A 22,528-nucleotide genomic window follows, 5' to 3' on the forward strand; every position below is an offset into this window, starting at 1 on the left:
TGATCCACTAGGTGGATACATTTTTATTTTTTAAAAATTTAATCTGAGTGAAGCTTCCGAAACTTACGTATTGGATTAACGTCAACTTATTTTCAAGTCGGAACCTTGGCGCAGCTGGTTAGCGCGCAGGTCTCATACTCGCTATGATTCGGTCCCAGATCGGAGTAATCCTGAGGTCGTGAGTTCGATCCTCACAGGTTCCATGCCTGTTTTTTTTTTTTTTCCCTTCTCTCCCCCTCCCCACCCTCTTTCTGTTTCCTTTTCATTCATCCGTCAACTGAATTGGAGATGAGCTATAGGGAGATCGTTGACCTTTGAGACGTCCTCGAGAAAATTCTCCTAGCACTCTTCATCAATTGCAGGTGGTGATGGATGATGATGGTCTTGCAGTCTTTCGCCACCATAGAGCCCTGCAGCGGGCTCAGCTGGTGAGTTTGCGTCACCAAATATTCCCAAGACATGCTGCTGGGATTCTGTGGCCCGTGGCTTTGTGTGAACATTTTCATGTCGATATTTCATGCCGGCGAGGGTTGCCGGAAAGAACTTCGGTAGTCACGGACAGGTAGTAGAGAGGAAGTTGTTTAGAATTACGTAGTATACAGGGCCAGACTAGGTCGATACACTAATAATGGACACCTAACCTGCACTTTGTAGTGGAGAGGTTGGCGGGAAAGGGGTCGAGATCGAGAAAAGGGGGGGAGGGGTTGCGCAGGTGTGTGCGTACATTTTTTGTCCCCCCCAATATCGGATCCGGCTTTGCAATACTACGTCAGATCAGTGAGATCCTCGAGGTGAGCAGGTTTATAAACGAGCACCCTTAGTTGGCGTTGCCTCTGACACAGGTTGATATCAAACTTGTCATATTATCGACCGTGGCGACCAGCTCCAAGCCTCCATCCCGACACCAGCGACCATCAGCTTCCCCGGCGCGAACACCTCCAGGTCTCCAGGGTCCGCAATGGCGCTATATTGGTTCTCGACCAGGGCCACCCGGTTTCCCTTTCTGGGGACCTTTTCTATCCTCCAGACCTTGATGCGTTGGTCATTGCTCACGGTGGCCACCAACGTCGAAGGTCCGGCCCGTTCCATTATGACGGCACTGGTCACAGCCGCAGCGTGGGCATCTTTCACTCGAGCGCGGCTGGTGACGGTGAGGCTGGCGTGTTCCCCGCGCCATGAGATATCGAGGATGCCGAGAGCGTTGTCATCCCCGCTGGTGACGACTTGCCAGCTAATGCCGCCCTCCGTAGCATCGTCTCGGATGTCGAGGCTGATGATGGTATTCTGGTGAAGTTTGGTGGCGAGAACTAAGGTGTAGCGACTTATATCACAAGTCTTGTCTTGTGGTGTGCTCTTCTCACCTTTCCATATCGCCACATGCCCGTCCGTTGAAGCCGTGAGGACTCTCATGGCGCCTCCAGGCAGTCGAAGATGACGAATCTGCGTTAGGCAGGCCCCGGTGTATAGCCCTTCAGCCAAGAGCTTGAAACCCTGGTCTTGCGAGTAGCGGTACGTCTTCAGGGACGAGTTGGAGAAGGTCATTGAGATATGCATTCCGTCATCGTCCTCCTCCCCTTCACCAACGACAAAGTCCATGATTCTCAGGTCCCTCAACGGGGTGAAGTCGGAGAATACGGCCTCGCAGATCACTGCGAGCCCTTTGTACTTGGATCTGAGGCTGGTCACTCTCCAGACGTAGACCTCCTCATTTCCGGAGCAGCTGATGAGATACTCCTCCCCGTACCACTTGAGACACCGGACGCCCGCGGTGTGTTTCTCTAATACGGCAAGGCACCTCAGGTCTTCCGGCGGGGCGCCATCGTGTGCATATTCCCAGATGCGAATACACGTATCCTCGCCCCCTGTGGCTAGGTATTTCCCGTTGGTTGCCACCGCTCGGATCTCCCTGCCGTGGCTGCCTGGCCTGAGTGTCCGTAACGACATCCGGGACTGGGAGTAAATGTCCATGTACGACGCCTTGGTGTAGACGAACCGCATCCTTTCCACTTTGTCGCGGTTCGACATGTAATCGAAAGTCCTGTGGCCGCCGCCACACTCGACGTCAGCAATTTCCTGCTGCTTCGTTTCGTTCCACATGACGAAGCTTCTGCTGCGGAATCCGCATATGATGAGGTCCAAGTCCCCGTTCGGCGTCTGAGCGAACCATGCCCCCTCGAGTATTGGCCCCAGTGGAGGAGATGTTTCGTGCCGAAGGATGAGGGCCACTTCATCCTCGTCGCCCTGTATCTCGTAGATTCGGTAGTTTCCGTCGCGGAAAGTGGCAAGAAACCCAGTAGCAGTATCTCCATCCAGTGGCGGGAGCGTCACGATGGAGGTCACCGCGTCCTTGTTCTTGCAGTCTAGTCGAGAAGCTCGGCGGGCAAAGCCGTCTGGAGTCCTCGTGTACACCGCAACAACCCCCGATCTCGTTCCGATCACCATGAAGTCTCCACAGATGGCGGCAGAGGTAGCAACCCCCTTATCTAGGCAGATAGGCAGACGTTCGACACTGGTGCTCTCTTCTGATATGGCGAAGGTAAGTAACGTGGCTTGGGTGCTTCCAAGGATTGTCACTAATATGGTAAATACCCGTTCCTTTTCCACACCTGATCCCACGGCGATGGCGGTCTCCGCCCTCTCACTTGGCTTGGGTAAGAAAAGGAGATCGGCGATCTTGCCGGAAAAGGTTGCTATCTCCTGCATTCCATGCTCTTCGCGGAATAGGTACAGTCGTCCGCTTGTAGATCCCAGGAATGCGGCACCGAAACCGGGGCTCCTGGAGATGATGTGGGATTTCAGGTCTTCACGGACGGCATCAGAGACATCCACTTCAGCCCAGGATAATTCCTTTCCCATGTTCCCAACCAGAGTCCTTCCAGACTTAGTCGAGACTAGGAGGCGGTCTTCCGATAGGAAGACATATCGCAGGAAGCCGTTCTTGGCCGTCTTCTTGACTATGGGACTGGCGTCCGGTAGATAATTTCCTGTGCCCGATATTGATTCGGACACATCCTGGTAAGATAACGAGACGGTGCCGTCCGTAAGGTTGGACACACTCCGGCTGCTGTTGTCCTTGTTCGTGGAATCGGTGGCAACATCCTTGTCCACCCAGCCAAGAAGAGTGATCTTGCCATCAGCACCGCCTGTGGTGACGAGCGGATCGGATTTCCCTGCCGTCGTCACGGCAGCGGACCATATATGCTTTCCTTTATGGCAGACAAACTTTTCCACGTTATTGAGCGCGCCTGGGAGCCAATTGGATGAGTTGAGGACAGCGCTCTTGCTAGGAATCGTGGGACGGTCTCCGCCTAGGCATAATGCCCACTTCTGTGCGGTTGCGTCTTCTCCAAACGAGTACACGCTGACAGGGCTCATTGATGTTCCAGTATGAGCTGTGGGACAGGCGAACTTGACATGCCAAATTCTCGATCCATGGCCCATTGTTGCTGCGAGGCACCTTGATGCATCGACATCATGCGTTGCATCTATTTCAGAGCTAGCAGTAAAGCCCGTCTCTCGAGCCTCTCCCAGGCTCTTAATGTAGGCTCCATCAATGGTCCTGGCTAGGTCTGCGCCTCTCGTGATGTCCCAAACCCTGATGGTTCTGTCATCGCTACAGCTTGCTAGCAACCTCGTCTTACAGCCAGTTGTGAGCTCGAGCTCGGGCGAGATGTCAACGCCAAAGACAGAGCCCTCGTGGCCGGTGAGGACAAACAAAACTTCGGAACGGGATGAGCTTTCCCCATCAAAGCAGCACTCCCAGACGACTATCTCGCCGAAAACGGTCCCTGCTGCAACCAGGACACACCTTTCTGCAGTCCAGGAAACCGCACCGGAGTAAAGGATCGGTCTCGAGGGGGAGATGACCTCGCCGAACACGATGACGTGTCGGTTTTCTACCGAATCCACCGAAAACGAGACGATCTCGTTATGGGCGGTTATGAGGACACCGACCCGCGGGTCGTACGGCGACAAGCTGCCGTCGTAGATCCAGTCCGGGGCTTGTGCCTCGACAGGTGCCTCAACATGGGTGCCCTCGAGGATGGCCTCCAGCGCAGCTGCCGGCACGGTTGTCACGGACTTGTCCCCCCAGACAAGCAACCCGGCCGAGGAGGCTTGCATACCATGGACCGCCTGCGACGAAAATACCCTCAGCTGTCCACGCAGCCGACAGAGTTTGGGATCATAGATCCTGATCCAGGCGTCTTCTCCCGCGACGACGTATTGACGCCCATTGGCTGACTCAAAGAAGGCGAGGGCTGTAACTGGGCATTGTAAAAAGTCCTGCTTCAGAGCCCGTGGAGCTTCGGACTATGAATAGGAGGCCTGTCAGGGGAATGTTTATCGTTGAGAAGGACCTACCCCGCCAACGCGAAGGAGATACCGGGGAAGTCCACTTACATCTTGAGACATGGTTCGTCGAGGGTTATTTACTGGGCCACTTGGCCCCGCGGAGACGAGAAGAGGTGATTTACATGAATGGCGCAGGTGGCTAGCAGTTCCTTGACCGAATTGCGGTGTAAGTTTTCTAGGGAACCATTTACAGGACCGAATTTCAGCAGCTTGGGTTGTCAATTATCATGGTTGCCAACCTGAGAGAAATTTGCCTTCACGTGATGAGATTCACACTAGGCAGGTCACAGCAGATGCTATAAATGATGTTTGATAAAACACTAACTACTATGACTTATGGTAGGCAGCAAAGTAGCCATACCGGGTAATCGATAGGCGTAAGAATCTAAAGTGTTCAAAGTCTTTTGCACATCGTGAAGGTCCTTTTGCGGGGTATCATCCCAACTCTTAACCCAGGAACCCAGAAACCCAGGCAACCCCAATCTCCCCATGACTGATCTCCCTGTTGTTTATCATCATAAAGCCCAAAAAGGAGCAAAGCCGGAACGCCGATTAAATGCAGTAATAACGAGACCGGCACTCTTAAGCAGCATCCATGGATGTCCTCATCCCAATGCACCATCCCAACCGTAAGCTGGAAGTCACATCATTACACGTTCGCGTGCGAATAGGGCTCGTACGCCAAGTCGCGGCGCGGCGGGTTTGCGTTGCTGGCATAGCCGTACTGAGGAACCGAGTGCCGGTCGTTGTACCCACTAGGGTAGCTGGGGTCCGCGTGGATGGGCTGGTACGAGCCGGTGGGAATGAATTTCTCGGACTCGGCGTAGTTGCTACGCTTGCGGCTCTTGCTGTGGTGGTCAGGCGCGCAGCAGCAGATGGTGAAGAGCCAGAACAGGCCGGCAGCGATGGCGAAGGCAGCACCGATCCAGACAGCCGCAAGGAAGCGAGTGTTGAAATCGGCCTTGACGCCGTAGAACTTGGCGGTACCCTCGACGGCGCCGACGACGACGACAGACATGGCTGTCGCGAGCGAGGCGGCCGCGCAGACGGCCACGGTGGCGATGCCTGCCACGAGGAAAGTGATGCAAGAGAAGACCCGGCTGCAACTGGCGAAGATGCCGAGGAACAGCTCGACGCCCAGTGCCGCAATGGCTATGATGAAGACGATCTCAGTCCAGCGCGTGACGCTGCCGAAGGCCGAAATTGCGGACGTGATCTCCTTGGGCAAGGTCACGTTCTGGCCGGTGGCGGTGACCAGGCTGTCGATATTGTTCTTGGTGATGTTCAGCTGGGTCTCGGCCCAGTTGAAGGCGGGCTTCGTGCACACTTTTGTGCCATTCTGGGGCGTGTAGCAGTAGCCCCACAGGCCCATATCGTACAACTCGTAGAGACCGAGGTCGGCGCCCGTGATGTTTGATGTCTTGGCTCCTTCGGGTGAGCCTTCCTCGAGTAGGGTGGGGTCGTGGAAGCCGACCGATTCCGGACTCCGGGAGTTGATGAGGTTGGTAACAGAAGCTGGAGATATGGAGAGATTCGTTAGGTCGACGCGGAACATGTACAGGCTCTTGTCGGCAACGCCAGCCAGTCCTCCAATTAGCATGGCGACGATGGAGCCCAGCGTCAACGCGAACGGTATCGCCACGCAGACGTAGCGACCAAAGTTACCCATGGCGGCGATAGGTGTTTTGTGTTGCGTAGGTAAGTACTTGTTGTTTGTTTTGCAGCGAGCCGCCGCTTGTCGTTGCCCTGGCAAATAAACAGGATCGGTGTGGTGGCAAAAGCTCAGGTGGTTGAATAAGGTATGACTGAGGGCTGTCGTTTGACTCGGGGATACCTTGATGAGCGAGAGTCGGCTGGATAGCTTGCGAGTCAATGATCGAGTCGCTGAAATGAACGTATTTCAACAATGATGGGATGAAGAGAAGTAAGTTAGCGGGAGGTTTGCGATAAATAGGATATTTAACGACGGGACGAGTCGTCAGCAAGGCGGAGGGCAGTAGGCTCAGCTCCCGACCCTGGGTGCCTATACACCGTATACCTTCCATATTAGCACCACGTAGAATTAGAGTGGCGCAGTGTTGTCTAGCGGATGAGCTGCGGATCATCGATGCTCAGCCCCCGACCCACAATTCCGGGTCGTCAGCAACTCAGGCGGCCGCCACAGGGTGAGATCAGCTCGTAGGATCGGCTTTCCGCGTAATGCACAGAAGCACCCAGTTATTGGTAAGAAACCTGGAATTACCATAGTAAGAACTGCAGTGGTGAGCCACACTCATATCCACACTGATCCACGTGCGTGGGTAGCAATAGGTATGCATCAAGCTGACCCCGAAAATCCACCTACTTGCCTTATTTTCGATGCCTCCCCATGTACCTATTTAAGCAGAATGCCAACATTTACAAAATACCCTCGATCTAGCACCCCATGACGCAGAGGTCTCGTCTGGAGAGCCAGATGAACATGATGCCAATCCCCGTCCTGTCGTCCTGTCACTGATGCGGCTCAGTGGCGGAGCCCAAGGCACATTGTTCGAGTTGAACTTCCCCCATGACAATCACCCACTACCAACCGCCCCAGCCCAGTGGGGGTTTCAGAGGGGTCTGCACTAGTGCGAGTGCCCAAATATAGAAACATCCCACCTATTGCTTCAGCCTTGTTGGGGGACTGTCCTCCAACTTGGCTAAGTGCAAGGTATTCGTCGTCCATACTCCATTGGGTTTCAACTCCACTTGGCTATGTTTCTTCCAATTCAGAGGCTAAGGTAGGTACCGGACCAGCGGTGTCATTGAATACTACGCACATATACCTACCGGGCCCCGAGAGGGTGGGACACCACCTCTGTGCCAATATACTGGTAATATCCTCCCGAGCGGAGTTGCAGACGGGTGTCAACCGGCGCCGAGTTCGGGTTCATAATTTGGGAGCGTCGGCGTGGCAAATGGTGTCGACACGACCGGACACTACCGGAGCTGGGGATAGGGGACGAGCGGGGCAATGGCTCTCGCGAGGATTGGCTAGCGATCCAGATGTCAAGATGGCGATGTCGGCGTTTTGCGATCTTCAATGTTGACGACGAGGAGGGATCTGCCAAGGAAGCAATTCCTAGAATGCATACCCAGGCTTCACCGACTTATGTGGACGGGTAATCTCCAGCCAAACAGCTCTGGATCTAGACGGGGCTCTACCAGGGCTCCGGGTCAGGTGATGCGACCGGTCCTAGGCCACCCTTGCCAGTCGGTACCCAATCCATGGGTGAGAAGATGCGTGCAGTGATAAGTGATGGCCACGGAAGCATCGCGCATAGGCTCACGGACATCGGCCTGGCATGCATACCTATCTGCCTCTCCTCATCCAATTTTTTTGGACTTTTTGAATAGTGACACAGCGTAGGAAGATCCCCCACATTCGCACGAGGAGAGCGCACGTGCTCTCGAGTGGACCAACCAGGCCGCGACCAGGCTGCATGTCCTGCAAGCCCAAGTACCAAAACCCCCCATCCAGAAGAAACGAAGCACTGGGAAGCAACCCGTGTCTCCGCCATTGTCCAATCCCTTGCTCCCAATTTTACAGATCTTGCGGAACAGGCAATCGCAAACGCAGAACAGTCCAGAGAGTCCAGACACCTCGATTCTCGATTGAGCCGACGCCGCAGACAACGTTAGACCACTCCCTGTTTCGGAGTCTTGGGGCGAGACCTTATCGCTGACACTTGCTTGACACTTGACCCCTCCTACCCCAGCCGGCGCCTTTCTCCTCCTCCTAAACAAGACTTTGCGAAGAACGCTCACCCACACAACTCCCGCCCACCTCAACGCTCAACGTCCACGTTCACGTCCGTATTTGCCACGATTCTCCAGGTAGGTTGGCCATTTCATAGAGCTGCGGCACCAGGACCGCCCTTCGTCGAAGCTACAGCTTCGGTGCCCGTCAAGGTCCAGTTGCTGCGCTCCCCGTCGTCTCTCTCCCCTATGTCGTCAGTGTTTCCACTCCCCGCACGCACTTCATCATTCAATCCTCCCAGAGCCGCGCCTTTCAGCCTGTCACCCCCTGCATCTTTGCTCTTTCACTGAGTGCTGACGATATAATCTTTCTTGGTCAGGGGTCCGATCACAGCCGGACATTCCGTCGCGACACCCTAGCAACTATTTGCCCCCCCTGCCGATACTTCCTAACGCCGAGATCTCTATAACAATCAAAAAAAGACATCGCCTTATCACACATCGCCCTACACTCTCTTGACAACCCCCTCTTCTTCTCCGCCGTCCGGCGCCAATCCTCGAAAACGGAGACATCATCGGGCCCCAGTTCAAACACCGCCACTTGCCTGCTCTCTTGCCTCGACCGCATCTTCTATCCTCCCTAGTACCAGGCTTGGCGAGGCGGCATCAGGATTCACATACCTAGACGGGTGCAGCGGTAGGCTGTGTGGGCAACCAAAGGCGACCCTGCCGGACCACAAACCTGACACGCGCACACCGTCCAGCCCCTTACACTTTCCGACAAGAGCCAAACTCGAGACCTGCTGATACGTGAGGAGGATGGGCAACCAGCCTTCCAAGGATGCCAAAGAGGCATCCTCCAAGTCTTCTGGCAATTCCTTGTCGGCCGACCGAAATGGTTCCGATACCTTGCAGTCCTATCCATCGTTCAGCAGATCCGATACGAAGGAGTCATCTCGGTCGTTCCGCTCGCTAAGGTCCAAGATCCCGGGCTCGGGAAAGAGCGATAGCCCCAGGAATTCGACTTTGTTGTCCAATGGCGATGCACCGGACAAGTCCGATGCTGCGTCGGTCACATCGGGGAAGAGCGGCAGGTCGGGTCTCTCACGTCCTAGTCGGCACGAGTCTCTGCCATCCCTAAGTTCCCCCTCATCGGTCGATACCCCCAGCGCCGGCTCCCCTACTGCCGGCTCTCCCGATGGCGAACTCCAACCTCCGCCCTCACCAATACACTCCTATATCAACACTGGCCACCGTGACGTGTCGGCTGCCCAGGCTTCTGGCGAGGTCGATCATGTGTCTGACCAACCACCCTCTGCCGGTGCGAACCCCAACCTACCAGCCCAGCAGCCGGGGCAGTCTATCCTCGTCAAGCGGGAGAACGTCATCAACCCTGTTGCCTCGGCGACTGGATTGATTAAGGAAGAAACTTCGCCGGTGCCTGCCATGAGTGAGCTGAAGGATATCGACCTGGATGATTTCATCAAGCGTCTTCTGGATGCAGCTTACGCCGGCAAGGTTACTAAGAGCGTCTGCCTTAAGAATGCCGAAATAGTGGCCATCTGCCAACGGGCCCGCGAGTGCTTCCTCTCTCAGCCCGCCCTGTTGGAACTGGATGCTCCCGTCAAGGTTGTTGGCGATGTCCACGGCCAGTACACGGATCTCATCCGCATGTTCGAGATGTGCGGATTCCCCCCGAGTTCCAACTTCCTCTTTCTTGGGGACTATGTCGACCGTGGAAAACAGTCGCTCGAGACCATCCTGCTGCTGCTATGCTACAAACTCAAATATCCCGAGAACTTCTTCCTCCTGCGTGGCAACCACGAATGCGCGAATGTCACGCGAGTTTACGGCTTCTATGACGAATGCAAACGCAGATGCAACGTCAAGATCTGGAAGACGTTCATTGACTGCTTCAACACCCTGCCCATCGCTGCCATAGTCGCCGGCAAGATCTTCTGTGTCCACGGGGGCCTGTCTCCCGCTCTCAGTCACATGGATGACATCCGAAACATTGCACGACCGACTGACGTCCCTGACTATGGCCTGTTGAACGACCTCCTCTGGTCCGACCCGGCCGACATGGAACAGGACTGGGAGGCAAATGAGAGGGGAGTGAGCTACTGTTTCGGAAAGAAAGTCATAACAGACTTCCTCGCCGCCCACGATTTCGATCTGGTCTGTCGAGCACACATGGTGGTTGAGGATGGCTACGAGTTTTTCAATGATCGTGTCTTGGTCACCGTTTTTAGCGCGCCAAATGTGAGTTAACCTCGCCCGTAGCTAGCCCCAGGCCGGAAAGCTGACCTTCTCGATAGTATTGCGGAGAGTTTGACAACTGGGGAGCCGTCATGTCTGTTTCGTCGGAACTGCTTTGTAGCTTCGAGCTACTCAAGCCGCTGGATTCCAACGCCTTGAAGAGCCACATCAAGAAAGGAAGGAACAAGAGGAATACCATGCTGAACAGCCCTGTATGCTAGCCACCCCTTCCCCTGCCACCTCTTCCTCGGACCCCTCACTGACACCCCCCGAAGCCAGCTAGTGTGTATCCTCAGAGCGTATGATCCGAGGAGCCAACTGGGCGACGCACCGAAGGGCCGCCTGCCTGCTTGGCCCAACACGGAAAGCTCCGAGCTTCGACATCGCCAAACACGTCTCATACACCGGTAGATATGTCCCCGAGTCCGTTCGATTCGCGACGCCCCGCTACAGAATAGGGTTAGCCCCCGGCCCCCGACCAAGTCATACAACAATTGCTGTGTCGATTGCTAGAGGTCATAGTGGACTTATCAAGGAGATGAGAGCGGGATGGTTGTCTGGGTGGATGGGGTGTGATAGCCCCTCCACAGGTCTGGAAGGGCCGAAAGGATGACCTCTTGCCCACGCTTCTCCTATGAGCGGTTCGCTCAGCTACACTGGCTGCCGTCCATTCATTTCAACCAGGCGAAGGACAGGTTGTACTAGGATCCGGGATGATACCACGGGCTCGCCAACGTTCTATGGCGGCACAGAAAGATTTGGTTAGCGTGTGTGTATACATATGGAATTTGGGGGTGTGATGAACTGATGAACTGTTCATGGGATCCACTCGCTTGCCTTTGAACTTATCGACGACGGCAGAATGGCAGTCATAAGTGATGCTCGCATACCGGTTTTGTTGCTCTTTTGAGGTTTGCGTCGATGGTCATCCAAAGTATTTTAAGGAGTCTTCTATTTTCGTCAATATCTACCTTACACAACCCAACTCCAACAACTCGCAACTTGCTACGTAATGTACATACACTGGGAATTCTGTGCTGTGACTGAGAAACACCCATGTGTGTTGATAAAAGCCATCTAACCATCCGATGGGCCCAATCCTGCTTCGAAGCGGAGACAGAGGCAGTTGCTATTAATTCCCTCGTCCAACTCCATATACCGCTAGCCTTCTTCCATGGCTTGACAAATCCACCAGTCTCGACAGGCATTTACGAAGGCGCCAGGACCACGGTCCCCCTTCAGAGAAACCGCCCTCCTCAGTCGCCCTCGACCCTGTACCGCCACGGCTTTTGCCTCTTGCGCCTCACCCGATCGGCGCCGTCGTCGTCGTCTTCGTCGTCGTCCTCCTCGTAGTCGGCACTGTCGTCCTCGTCGCCGCCTTGCCCATAGTCGTCGAGCTGCATCACGAACGAGTCGTCGTCGTCGCCGTCGCCGTCGACTTCGTCGTTGTCGCTGTCGGACCCCATCTCCCCGGCCTTCCTCTTCCGCCCCTGGGTCCCCTTCGCAGCGACGCCCCCGGCCCCGGCATCCCGGGTCTCCGCCGTTGGCGCGGTCGGCTGCGGCGGCGGCTGCTGCTCCGCTATCGACGCCCAAGACGCCACCGATGCACCCCTCGTAAGCGGCTGCTCGTTCGAATCCTCCTCGTGCGCGGCCCTGTCGGCTGCCTCGGGCATCGGCTTGAGCCGCTTTGGCTTGCGGCCCGCTCCAGGCCGCGCGCCGCCCCTTCGGGAGGTGTGCTTCGTGGGGTGGGTATGGCTCGGCGAGCCCATAGCGTCGGCAACTTGGCCGGTTTCCGTGTCGTATCCCTCAGAAACGTATTTCTTGGAGCCTGGAGGCCGGCCTGGCCGCCGCCGGGATTTGTTGGACGGCCCGCCCGGGACGCCACGATTAAACTGATAGTGGTTGTCGCCACCTGCGGGCCGATATTCATCGTAGTCCTCGTCCTCATCGCCGTCCAGTATGTCTCGTTTACGGCCGCGGCGGCCCCGGCTTTTTGCCCCGTTGGGCTTCCCATTCCAAAGGGCGGCCTCGCCTTCGTCCTCGTCATACGGAGCCTCGACTTGCCAGTCCATCGCGTCCTCGTCGCGGCTCGGCCCGGGCGCCTCCTTGCGGGCCTTCCCGCGACCGCGGTTTCGACCGGTCTTCGACGGCGAGTCGTGATCCGCATCCTTAGCCCTGACCTTGGTGGTCTTACGAGCAACGCCTCGGGCATTCTCGTCGCGTGGCGGACGGCCAGGTTTGCGCTTCGGCGCCGGCCCGGTTTCGGCGCTCTCCTCGGCTTCCTTGTCCTCGAGCAGTTTCTTGGTGAGGTTGGGGAAGTTCTCGCCGTAATTGAAGAACAGCTCCTCCCCTATTTTGATGTCGCGGAGAGCAGTAAAGCGGATACGGAACTCGCCATTCACGTACAGAATCTTGGGCATGACGTTGCAGCCCCTCTTGTCGCCCTCGGACGCGTGGTTGATGTATCGGCTCAGGTTGCCATAGATGGCCGCGTCGACCCAGATGCCCTCCTGCTCGAGCAATGTGAAGAGGTAGGAGCTGCTGGATCCCTCGTCGAACACGTCGCCCCGCCGAGCTTCGCGACGGACACCTTCGTCGTGCGTGATTAGCTCACCCGTGTACTCGATGACAAATTCGTCCTGGGCTATCTCCTCTGCCGCGAAGAGGCCATAGCCACAGCCCTCGAGCTGCGATTTCCCGGTGACGACAGCCTTGGAGACGCCGCGCTGCAGAGGAACGTTCTGGCATCCTGTCGAATGGAGCGCCTCGTCGAGGGCGTTCAGGGGATCAGCTCTCTCGCTTGCGCCGCACCCCTTACAGAGCACCGGATCGCACTCCCGATTGAGTTGCACGCATATGCATGGTTTGCCTTCCTTTTGGCGCTGGCGGCACGTCTTTCCCGAAGAATGGCATGCGCAGCCAGTGAACTTGTAGGCACAAGTCTCGGCGGTGCACTGGCAAAAGCGCTCGCAGAGCAACTTGCCCAGCACGCAGGGGCACTTGTTGGCCGCACTGCAGGGGCCGTCATGGTGACATGGATCGAAGATTTCGCGTCTCGCGTGCTCGTGGGAAATGGTGCAGTCCTGCCAGTCGCCCAGCAAGATTCTGCGAGTACGGTCATACCACGGAACCATCTTGACCCTGACGACCTCGGGCGGTGGATCGACGGGAGGCAGGCTCAGCTTGAGCTCCTTCGTTTTGCGGTAGACATCCCAGCATTTCCGGCCCAGAATGCAGGCAGTGGCGCATTCGTGTTTCATGGAGCTATTTCCCAAAATGGCGAACATGGCCTTGAGGACCTCGGTCTCGTTGTCGGACCAGGGCACCACAGGAGCAGCGGGATTACCGACGTCGTAGCTGCGGAAGCACTGATTCTTGCACAGCTGTTGGCCGGCTTGCTTGCTTGGCGAGCTGTTGGATTGCGTTTGCTCCCGAGCTTGTTGCACCCACTTCTTCTTCAGGAGCGGCCCTAATCTTCCCAGGCTCTCAACCGAGAAGGTCCGTTTCTGATTCTCCACGTCGTATTCGCCGTGCTCGCAGTCATGGCTGTAGCAAATTAGGCATCCGAGGATGGAGTAGGTGCCTAGCCATTTTTCAACGCTCAAGAGCAATTCCTCGTCGCGGGCCCTTTGGGAGCTCGGGGTGTCCTTCACCCTCTTGTTGTCCACGATCGTTTCGACAGACTCGTCCAGCATGAGGATGTCCCGCAATGTGACGCGGTTCCCGAACACTTGATCGAAAGCCATGGTGAATAATTTGGCGGCTCCCCGCGTCTGAGGCGTCCCGACATCCTCACTATACGAGTCGAGGAGGTTGTGCTTCTGTTGGGGGGTGATGGCGTCGTCGTTCTCGGACTGGCTGGCCATGTAGCGGATGAGGTTTGATTTGCTGCAGCCGTCGATACCCAGCATCTTGATCCATCGTTCGAGATACATGTAGAGCGTGGCTGCGTACTCGTCGTGCCTTGATTTCAATATCTTTTGGACGCGGTTCAAGGTTTTGAATCCAGATTTGTTGTCCATGGATTCCAGCTCATTAAGCCAGACAAAATACCTTTTCTCCTCTTTCTCGTCCAGGTCACGCAGATGAGGGACGAACTTCAACATGGTGTTTGGGGTAAGAATGTTCTTCGCTATTTCCATGTGGTGAAACCTGTATTTGGGAACACGCTCCTTGTCCGACTTGATACAGACGACTGGAAAGTGTAGGCGACGGGCCTTTGAGTGGTCTCTTCCCGGGTTATGTTGCTAGTAGGCCAGCTTAGCTCCCCAAATATCCAATGTACGCAGCTTGGGATTGAACTGAGGACCCGGCTCAGCACTTACCTTGAACTTGACCGCCATGGTGCTCCCGTTTGATTTTTCGGATTCCACGGCAGTTGACGGCATGTCAGCAAAGTCATCGATGGAACTAAGATGCCTTGGTCGGGGGGCTCTTTTAAAGGTCTCCTGCAAGGTATAGTGGACAAGTCTGGCGTGGACTTTGTCAACCTGAGAAGCAAAAGTGGCCAATTGACTAGCAATTTTGTCGACGGTCCAATCCATCTTCTTAGGCGTCAGAGTTTTGGGCGTCTGATACCCTTTGGATGGATGAGCCGACGTCTGCAATGCGGCGTTAGGCACAGTGCCGCCTGAGGAATGATCCTCCCTGACAGGCGGCCGCGTAAATCTCGCCGACTTTGAAGGGGTTCTATCATGCTGGGCGGAGGACTTCATCGGAGTCGCACCCTTTGGCGACCTCTTGAGCGAGGATGGACTCCTTTGGTTCCCCGGCCGTGCATCGGGAGGCTGGGTACGATTCGTGTGCATCTTGTCCCGACCCGAGGCTGTTCCATATCCATGTGGCTCCTCATCCTCATCCGCAGACACGGTGAGGTCCACGATATCGTTCAACGGGATTTCTGGGAACGGCATAGTGAATATATAACCGAAGCGACAGCTTTAAAAGAAAAAAAGGCTCTTCACAGTTCACACTGTCCGAAACCAGCGAATCATTCCAACACTCGACGAGAGAGTTAGACTCATGCTTCCTTGGCAATCCGAAGATGTCTCGATGCTTCAATTTGGAGCATCGAATTCATTCGCATATAAAATGTGAGTAAAGTGCTCGAATAGCGAATGCCCGGTGCATGGAAGTGGTTTATGGGTAGGTAGGTAGGTGGTGAGATTGGCTGCGACCGAGACGCGTTGCCCAGAAGAACGCGTACAAGGGTGCAGACGCAAGTTGGGATCGTTGCGGGTGCGGTTGTATGGAGGGGCCCCCAATTTTGCATGCCTATCGCGGTATGCAATTACGAAGCTACGAGCCTAGCTATCCATATTCATACTCTCGCAATATGTGCATATATACCTAGCATTCCTTGTTGATCAAATGTACTGACCACCACTTCATTTAGACGTCATGCCTGCTATATATTTCGGTAGCTTCGGGCCATGCTCTAAACTCGTGGACTGATGATGCATCGGTTGGCCAACACTTTTCCAAGACAGTAGACTGCTTTTCCTACGAAAGCCCGAGTTTCGGCTTCAGTATTTGGGTTGGTGCTGTTCCGGAAACGGACTAGCGTAACACCAGTCCTCCGGATGACGTCGCGACCATCATCTGGGATGTTGTCAGAATGGACTGCTTCCCACTGCCCACCTTCTGACCTTGATTAAGGAGAACCAACATCTCCATAAAGCCATCCTCTCCTCCTCCCTTCACCCTCACCTACGGCGACCTACTCCAGTCTACACCTGAACGTGATCGACTCTTGACGCTCGACGTCTTAACCTTTTTGCCCCACTACCACCGACCCAAGACGTTCAACCACGCTGTCGCTGCCTGACCCTCACCATGCACCGTACATATTCTATGCGCGCCACGAGGGCGCCGACCGCCTCGCAGATCCAGGTGTGTAAATGGTCTGACCGTATCCTCTGGATTATGTTGCTCACTGTATCATGACAGAACCCACCTCCTCCTCAATCCACCACCAAATCCGGCCGGTTCTTCCGCGGCGGCATCGGTGAGTTGCAATTGCGTTACGATTAGCTCCCCGAGTTTCCTTGATTCTTCTACCTGAGCTTTGAATTCACAATTCTTATTTGGGTTTTTGTTAACCATCCATCTAGGACATGCCCTCCGACGCAATGCCGCCGGTGCCTTCGGCCCTGACCTGGCTAAGAAGCTGTCGCAGCTCGTTAAGATGGAGAAGAATGTGATGCGCAGCCTGGAACTAGTTGCCAGGGAGCGCATGGAGGTTGCTGTAAGTTGTGCCCACCTCCGCTGTTGACCAGCCAAGACCATCGTCTCATCGTTCGACAGCAACAACTATCAATCTGGGGCGAAGGCTGCGACGAAGACGTGTCGGATGTCACGGATAAGCTCGGAGTGTTGCTTTACGAGATAGGGGAATTGGAAGATCAGTACGTCGACCGATACGACCAGTACCGCGTCACCATGAAGAGCATTAGGAACATCGAGGCCTCGGTCCAGCCTAGCAGAGACAGTAAGCCAGCCCATGGAGCCACCTCTTTATGTCGCCGCCTAACTGGTTATTCCACAGGGAAGCAGAAGATTACGGATCAGATCGCCCAGCTCAAGTACAAAGAGCCAAACTCGCCCAAGATTGTTGTTCTCGAACAAGAACTCGTCCGGGCCGAAGCTGAATCGCTTGTCGCCGAAGCACAGCTGTCCAACATCACGCGTGAGAAGGTCAAGGCCGCCTACACGTACCAATTCGATGCGCTACGCGAGCATTGCGAGAAGGTAGCCATCATTGCTGGCTATGGCAAGCACCTACTGGAGCTCATCGATGACACCCCTGTCACCCCCGGCGAGACGCGCGCGGCGTACGACGGGTATGAGGCCAGCAAGGCCATCATACAGGATTGCGAGGATTCGCTCACCAACTGGGTTACCCAGAATGCAGCCGTGTCGTCCAAGCTTTCCACCCGCGCCCGCAAGCTATCCCAGCGTCGCCGAAATAATATCAAGCATCGTGGCGAGCAAGGGCACGATCTCTCTGGCCAGGACGCACCTCTGAACGACCAGGACTCGTGGCTTCCGGCCGGCCAGCATAAGGAGGAGGGGTATGACGACGTTGAGCAAGATGAGGAGGAGGATGAGGATGACATTGATGAGCCAAGACACTCGATTCTGCACAACGGCGATGGGCTTAGCGGCGAGGACAGAGGACGTCCCCAAGATTCTATCATTGCCTAGGCAGATGGGCTGATAAATAGCTAAGGTTCGAGAATCATGGCCTAGAGACGATATGATCCAATAAGCTAACAAGGAGGTCCAGCAGATGCGTACATACACAAAGCAATAAAATATCCGAGCTCGGTGCAAGACACTTTCTCTCATAGTCAAGGTGGTAATGGGGACTTGTTTGAATGGCCACCGGCAAATGGGGTCGCTCCGATATTCTTCGTCCTCTTGTTGTATTATTAGCTTGGATTTGCCCTTTCCTTGGCAATAAATGTTCTGCTTTGGCTGAGATCTCCGTCTAATGTAATGAAGCTATTTCTTTCCATGATGACCCCTCTGCTCGACATGGAACTTGCTCCAAGTGCTTGCTGGTTAAAATCCCAAGAGGAACAGGAACACACGCACGAAAGCAAGCACAAGGTCAAACGAAGCATACCATTTCGGCAACTAGAAATTGAGATTGTTTGGGGTTTGATAACACGTATTATACGTTTTGTATTAAACGTTGGCTCTTCACTACGGCAAGATTCCACGCCAACTATTTTCTTTCAAAACACCACCATCAAACACCTTGAGCCAACAATCAACAAGGCGTTGCTCTGGGTTCTCAATTCCGCCATGACAGGGCCCCAGAATAAGACAAAGTAGGACGCCACAGGGTCAGCTTCCGCCTCTACCCCTCGCCTAGTGAAGATGTGTCCCATCGCCTCCGAACCGCCAGAAGGCGCAGAGAACAACCTGGACCAGGAGGTTTTTGGTCCTCTACTCTCTATCCCAGTGGACTCCCTTACTCGGCTCGCATCAAATATCAGGAGTAGAGTCTTCAACGCCCAAATTCAGCAAGCAGCCTCGTTGCTCGGATCGGCGGATCATATAATCTCGTTCACATCATTCAGCTGGATGACTTCAAACTTGTCATTCGTGTGCCTGCGACGGGGTGGGGCGACAGAATGACCAAGACCGCAGCTCGCGCGCTCGAATCGCAGGCGACCGTCATGCGTCTCATCGCGAGAAAGACCAGTGTCCCAGTTCCAGCAGTCTATGCATTTGACACCAGCAGCAACAACGAAATCAGCGCTCCGTACATCTGTACCAGCTTCATTCCCGGGGAGACTGTCTCCAAGGTCTGGTTTGACGAGACTGGTCCGATCCCTCTCGAGGACCGACGCCTCAGGATTTTAGAGTCAACGTCTCGGGCCATAGCTCAACTGTCTCATTTCAGCTTCGAGAAGATCGGCTCCCCGTACGAAGAGGTCGACGGGTCCCTCACTTTGGACCCATGTTATGATTGGCACGAGAACGATGATGGCAACGTCTGCATTGTTGGGACCGGCCCATATGACTCAACAATTGGCTACCTCCAAGAACACAGGGCGCCCGAAAATGCAAAAAGCCCGTGGGGCATTGCAGCTGCCAAGATCATCGATGTTGTGGCTCCAAGCCTTCCCGTTCGGGGTACGGTCGACGACTTTGTTCTTTCCATTCCCGATTTCGACTCTCAGAACATCATGGTAGACCAGATGGGAAATCTTACAGGAATCATCGATTGGGACCTCGCACAGACAGTACCACGCTGTGTGGGATACTGCCGCTATCCTAGTTGGATCACCCGCGACTGGGATCCGCTGATGTATGGCTGGCCAAAGATGAGGAAGTCCGAGAACTCCCCCGACGAGCTGGATGCATATCGTCAATATTACAACGAGAAGCTCGGCGAGGCTCTACAGTGGGCAGGAGATTGGGGGTTCACGAAGAAGTCGCATGTTAGGGAGGCAGTGTGGATTGCTACCTTGAGTGGCCCTAACAGGCTTCGGATATGCTGCAAACTGGTTCAGGCTGTCATGGGAGAAGGAATCGTTGCACAAGACGTGCTCTTCGACCTGGGTACGAATCGTGTAATGGAGGAAGACTGGGATGATCTTAAACAGAAGCTGGCATACTTGGTTTCGCACTGAACATCGCGGCCAGTCCTGTTCTTTGAGGCCGAAGTGCAGCGAGCGTTGGCGCAAGTCGCTTGAATGGCTGGAAACTTAGAGCTGTGCGACCGTATAATCGGAACGAGCAAAGATGGGCAAATTGCTCATCAAGATAAAAAGGGGTAATCCGTACGGGGTCAAGTTAAAAGCTGAAGGGAAGAGCGGCGACCATATTGGGATCATATTACAAGAGAAACATGATGCAATGAATCAAAAAGAGCAATCACCATAGGTTTTCAAAAATAAAACACGCCAGTTGAAATCATCAATCATAAACCAATTGTTATGTTTTGCTCTAGGAACAGTTGTAGTTGTATGCTGCATGGATAACATCTGTGGATAGGTAACTATCAAGGAACGTCAAAAGGATAGGCCATGCTATGGAGGAAAATGCACGCTGCGTTGCCTAGCCTAGAGGTACCTAACCACCACTCCAGTGCCTCCCCATTTCAGTCAGTACTGCAGCCCATTCGGACGGGAGCGCCAGCCAAAAAAGGGAAGGGAACAAAACAAGACCCAGAACCCCGAAAAAAACACCTTCCCAATATTCTCAAAGTTTACGACAGCCCCATTACCTTGCAAAACATAGGGGGAGTGTCTCTGGGCATCATGATTCCCTCCTGCACAAATGGCAATGGCCTCTGTAACGCGCTCGACTCGAAGAGCTGATGGCCTTCATCACCCGCATTCCCACCCTCACATGGTCGCGACAAGCACGCGAAGTCAGCACAGCATCAATCATCACACCAACGCCACCCGCACAAAGCGCTATCTAGGGAGTCAAGACTATGCCTTCGATGCCATCAAGCACAAGAAGCAGAGAATTGCTGTCGAGATTCCCTCGAGATTGTCGGTTCTCCCACGTCATGGCTCTCAGCCTTCCATCCGGCCGCCACCTGTTCTGACGACTACTGTCACGATTCCCGACCCCACGAATTGCTCCAACTCCGCTCCTGCTGCTGCACCCACTTCTGACACTGTGCCACCTCCCACCGCCCGACCATCCTCGACAGCCAGCCCTGCCAATCCACCACCTCTTGCAAAACATAAGGAGAAGGTGGTGAAGGGCTTGAAACATGAGCTGGACCGCTTGAAGCCAGCCCAAATAGATACAAATACGAGGGAACAGGGTCGTAAATTGCGATCTCAAGAGGCTACCAGGTTTAAAAGCGACCTCTCAGCTTACTTCCCCGACTACGACGAAGTAATTGGCAACGATCCAAAAGAGCAACGTGAGTAACTATCTTCTTTATTTCCCTTTTATCATTCAATCACTCTTCGACCACTCCTGGTCTGCTGACACAAACGCGCCCAGATCTGCTCAACCTCGATACCCCGATCCTTGTCACCGATCCCAACCCCATACCAACCCACACACCAACCTCCACAAATACCCCCAGCGCTGCTGCCCCTCTCCACCGCCCACTCGACAGCTATCCCATACGTGGCTATGGCGATGCTTTATTCACAGAACTTTTTGACTCGCAAAAGATCGACTTCGGCTTTCTCGAGACCCGATACAGAAACAAAACACTCCAGGACCCGCTGCCTGACTCGTTCTTCGAGCCCGCCCACAGGAAGGCCGAGCGGTTGGAACGGTCAATTCGCAACTCGGAAAAAGGACGCGCCCAGCATGAGAGGGATCAGATTGTCAGATTGCTCGACGGCCTTCAGGGCCATGACTGGCTGCGGGTGATGGGTGTCAGCGGCATTACCGAGAGCAAGAAAAAGAAGTTTGAACCCGCTCGAGAGCACTTCATCAAGGGGTGCCAAGGCATTCTGAAAAAGTTCCGGACGTGGGCTGCCGAGGAGAAACGTCGAAAGCTAGAAAAAGAACGCGCCCTTGCCGAGGCCGACACCGAGGCCGACGCTGCCGACGCTGCCGACGCTGCCGACGCTGCCGACGCTGAAGACGAGAAGGACGAGGAGGGCGAGGAACCTGAGGAGGACGGAGTGGATGATCAGGAAGATGAAAGGGAGCGGGCGGGCCGATCAGATGAGAGTGAAGAAGGATCAGGGGTGGACCATGGAGGCGACGCGGAGAGTATCGGCGACCCACCTGATTACAGCGACGTGGATTTCTCGGCCGCGAAGCAACTGCGAGAAGAGGCCATGGCGGCGGCCAAGTCGCGCTCCAAGACGGCGAGGAGTAGATTGGCAACGCAAACAGAAATGCAGCCCGCCGAACCGGAACCCTGGAAGGAGTTCACCTCCTTCTTCCGCAAGAAATACCAGAGGGACGCGGCACTTAGCAAGAGCCGCCGCAGGGGCAGAACAGTGATGGCATGGGGCCAACCTGTTCCAGAAGTACCAGAAATGGACTTCGACCTCCCCGCGGATCTCCGCGATGAGGAGACTCTGAGGTCACACGCGAGGCGGAAGCGGAGAGACAAGCGTGGCAAGCATTAGCCATTGGGGCCTCTCTGCAAACACGTAGCAGTGCGGCACAGCATGTAATCAAGGTTCTGGAGTAGTGCGGCGTTTGCTTGGTTGTCATGGGATAGTCATTTCTGTCCAATGGAGTATGGAACATGGTTCCCGGGGAACGCGGTCATGGGCCCATAGCACGCTTGATAGTTGATAGAGTCCAACAACTTCGGTATATTTCGTACACTCTGCACTGGCTGTGCTCACAAGTTGAAACCCTGGGGCGTAGATAAAATCCAGAACAAAGTTACCAATGCAGGCTCTGGGTTGCGGAATGGAAGGAACCTAGCTGGACCCTGATTAGGTATCAAGATAGGCATCAGATGCGGTCTCAAACCTCAAACAGCTGCATCTTGGTGACATCACTTTTTCAATTCGCGAGACGCGGCTGTTGGCGGCAATCTGCGCCTACCCCCTGCAAGACAGGAGACCCACACCGAGCGCAGGGGCAAGGCTCCAGGGGCGCCGGGGATTTTAGAGCTCCAGGCGCACGCGCAACACTCTCAAAGGCGATCGTGATATCAATAGCAGGCCCACCTTCCCTGCTATTGATTCACCCGCACAACCACAAAACGACTACCTATTGTTCTCATTACGGT

General features: G+C 54.8%; 8 protein-coding genes and 1 non-coding gene across 9 annotated transcripts; 6 read left to right on the forward strand and 3 right to left on the reverse strand.

Annotated features, from left to right (window-relative positions):
• The first annotated feature begins 99 nt into the window (after positions 1–99).
• QBC33DRAFT_t58 lies at positions 100–203 on the forward strand. The gene has a single exon. It is a non-coding gene; the product is annotated as a tRNA-Met (tRNA).
• A 340-nt stretch (positions 204–543) lies between these two features.
• Positions 544–4,554, reverse strand: QBC33DRAFT_546144 (WD40 repeat-like protein; the record flags this gene model as incomplete). The annotated part of the gene is made up of 2 exons (XM_060428631.1): positions 4,402–4,554; positions 544–4,311 (listed from the first exon to the last, which is right to left on the reverse strand). Coding segments are annotated over exons 1-2 (3,460 nt in total), but the record flags the coding sequence as incomplete, so codon positions are not given.
• A 93-nt stretch (positions 4,555–4,647) lies between these two features.
• Positions 4,648–6,396, reverse strand: QBC33DRAFT_546145 (uncharacterized protein). The gene has a single exon (XM_060428632.1). The coding sequence runs from the start codon at positions 6,020–6,022 to the stop codon at positions 5,003–5,005; it is 1,020 nt and encodes a 339-aa protein (XP_060281042.1). The 5' UTR covers positions 6,023–6,396; the 3' UTR covers positions 4,648–5,002.
• A 1,326-nt stretch (positions 6,397–7,722) lies between these two features.
• Positions 7,723–9,238, forward strand: QBC33DRAFT_185644 (uncharacterized protein). The gene is made up of 4 exons (XM_060422484.1): positions 7,723–8,011; positions 8,094–8,211; positions 8,557–9,082; positions 9,160–9,238. Exons 1-3 carry the CDS (start codon positions 7,818–7,820, stop codon positions 8,878–8,880), a joined length of 636 nt encoding a protein of 211 aa, XP_060281043.1. The 5' UTR covers positions 7,723–7,817; the 3' UTR covers positions 8,881–9,082; positions 9,160–9,238.
• QBC33DRAFT_185281 (serine/threonine protein phosphatase Pzh1) lies at positions 8,608–11,113 on the forward strand. The gene is made up of 3 exons (XM_060422480.1): positions 8,608–10,335; positions 10,392–10,544; positions 10,608–11,113. The coding sequence occupies exons 1-3, from the start codon at positions 8,893–8,895 to the stop codon at positions 10,635–10,637; spliced, it is 1,626 nt and encodes a 541-aa protein (XP_060281044.1). The 5' UTR covers positions 8,608–8,892; the 3' UTR covers positions 10,638–11,113.
• A 475-nt stretch (positions 11,114–11,588) lies between these two features.
• On the reverse strand, positions 11,589–15,140 carry QBC33DRAFT_456464 (uncharacterized protein; the record flags this gene model as incomplete). Its single annotated transcript, XM_060424810.1, has 3 exons — positions 11,589–12,160; positions 12,458–14,579; positions 14,658–15,140. The coding sequence occupies 3 exons, from the start codon at positions 15,138–15,140 to the stop codon at positions 11,589–11,591; spliced, it is 3,177 nt and encodes a 1,058-aa protein (XP_060281045.1).
• A 1,027-nt stretch (positions 15,141–16,167) lies between these two features.
• On the forward strand, positions 16,168–17,538 carry QBC33DRAFT_517423 (Eisosome component PIL1-domain-containing protein; the record flags this gene model as incomplete). Its single annotated transcript, XM_060426189.1, has 5 exons — positions 16,168–16,224; positions 16,282–16,339; positions 16,446–16,579; positions 16,639–16,822; positions 16,880–17,538. The coding sequence occupies 5 exons, from the start codon at positions 16,168–16,170 to the stop codon at positions 17,536–17,538; spliced, it is 1,092 nt and encodes a 363-aa protein (XP_060281046.1).
• A 492-nt stretch (positions 17,539–18,030) lies between these two features.
• On the forward strand, positions 18,031–19,875 carry QBC33DRAFT_546159 (uncharacterized protein). Its single transcript, XM_060428633.1, has one exon. It carries the CDS (start codon positions 18,477–18,479, stop codon positions 19,479–19,481), a length of 1,005 nt encoding a protein of 334 aa, XP_060281047.1. The 5' UTR covers positions 18,031–18,476; the 3' UTR covers positions 19,482–19,875.
• On the forward strand, positions 19,817–22,082 carry QBC33DRAFT_185287 (something about silencing, SAS, complex subunit 4-domain-containing protein). The gene is made up of 2 exons (XM_060422481.1): positions 19,817–20,734; positions 20,818–22,082. The coding sequence occupies exons 1-2, from the start codon at positions 20,131–20,133 to the stop codon at positions 21,909–21,911; spliced, it is 1,698 nt and encodes a 565-aa protein (XP_060281048.1). The 5' UTR covers positions 19,817–20,130; the 3' UTR covers positions 21,912–22,082.
• The last annotated feature ends 446 nt before the right edge of the window (positions 22,083–22,528 follow it).

This window comes from Phialemonium atrogriseum (genome assembly GCF_030411735.1).
Source record: "Phialemonium atrogriseum strain 8032-3 unplaced genomic scaffold QBC33scaffold_22, whole genome shotgun sequence".
In the NCBI taxonomy this organism is placed as follows: domain Eukaryota; kingdom Fungi; phylum Ascomycota; class Sordariomycetes; order Cephalothecales; family Cephalothecaceae; genus Phialemonium; species Phialemonium atrogriseum.

What these genes read in the sequence shown, in the direction of transcription:
- QBC33DRAFT_546145 (XM_060428632.1), bottom strand. Translation starts at nt 6,022, where the DNA reads ATGGGTAACTTTGGTCGCTACGTCTGCGTGGCGATACCGTTCGCGTTG.
- QBC33DRAFT_185644 (XM_060422484.1), top strand. Translation starts at nt 7,818, where the DNA reads ATGTCCTGCAAGCCCAAGTACCAAAACCCCCCATCCAGAAGAAACGAA. An exon ending in GAGCCGACGCCGCAGACAAC is followed by an intron (nt 8,012 to 8,093) that starts GTTAGACCACTC and finishes CTCCTACCCCAG; the next exon opens with CCGGCGCCTTTCTCCTCCTC. An exon ending in TATTTGCCACGATTCTCCAG is followed by an intron (nt 8,212 to 8,556) that starts GTAGGTTGGCCA and finishes AATCAAAAAAAG; the next exon opens with ACATCGCCTTATCACACATC.
- QBC33DRAFT_185281 (XM_060422480.1), top strand. Translation starts at nt 8,893, where the DNA reads ATGGGCAACCAGCCTTCCAAGGATGCCAAAGAGGCATCCTCCAAGTCT. An exon ending in CCGTTTTTAGCGCGCCAAAT is followed by an intron (nt 10,336 to 10,391) that starts GTGAGTTAACCT and finishes CCTTCTCGATAG; the next exon opens with TATTGCGGAGAGTTTGACAA. An exon ending in ATACCATGCTGAACAGCCCT is followed by an intron (nt 10,545 to 10,607) that starts GTATGCTAGCCA and finishes CACCCCCCGAAG; the next exon opens with CCAGCTAGTGTGTATCCTCA.
- QBC33DRAFT_546159 (XM_060428633.1), top strand. Translation starts at nt 18,477, where the DNA reads ATGACCAAGACCGCAGCTCGCGCGCTCGAATCGCAGGCGACCGTCATG.
- QBC33DRAFT_185287 (XM_060422481.1), top strand. Translation starts at nt 20,131, where the DNA reads ATGGCAATGGCCTCTGTAACGCGCTCGACTCGAAGAGCTGATGGCCTT. An exon ending in CAACGATCCAAAAGAGCAAC is followed by an intron (nt 20,735 to 20,817) that starts GTGAGTAACTAT and finishes AAACGCGCCCAG; the next exon opens with ATCTGCTCAACCTCGATACC.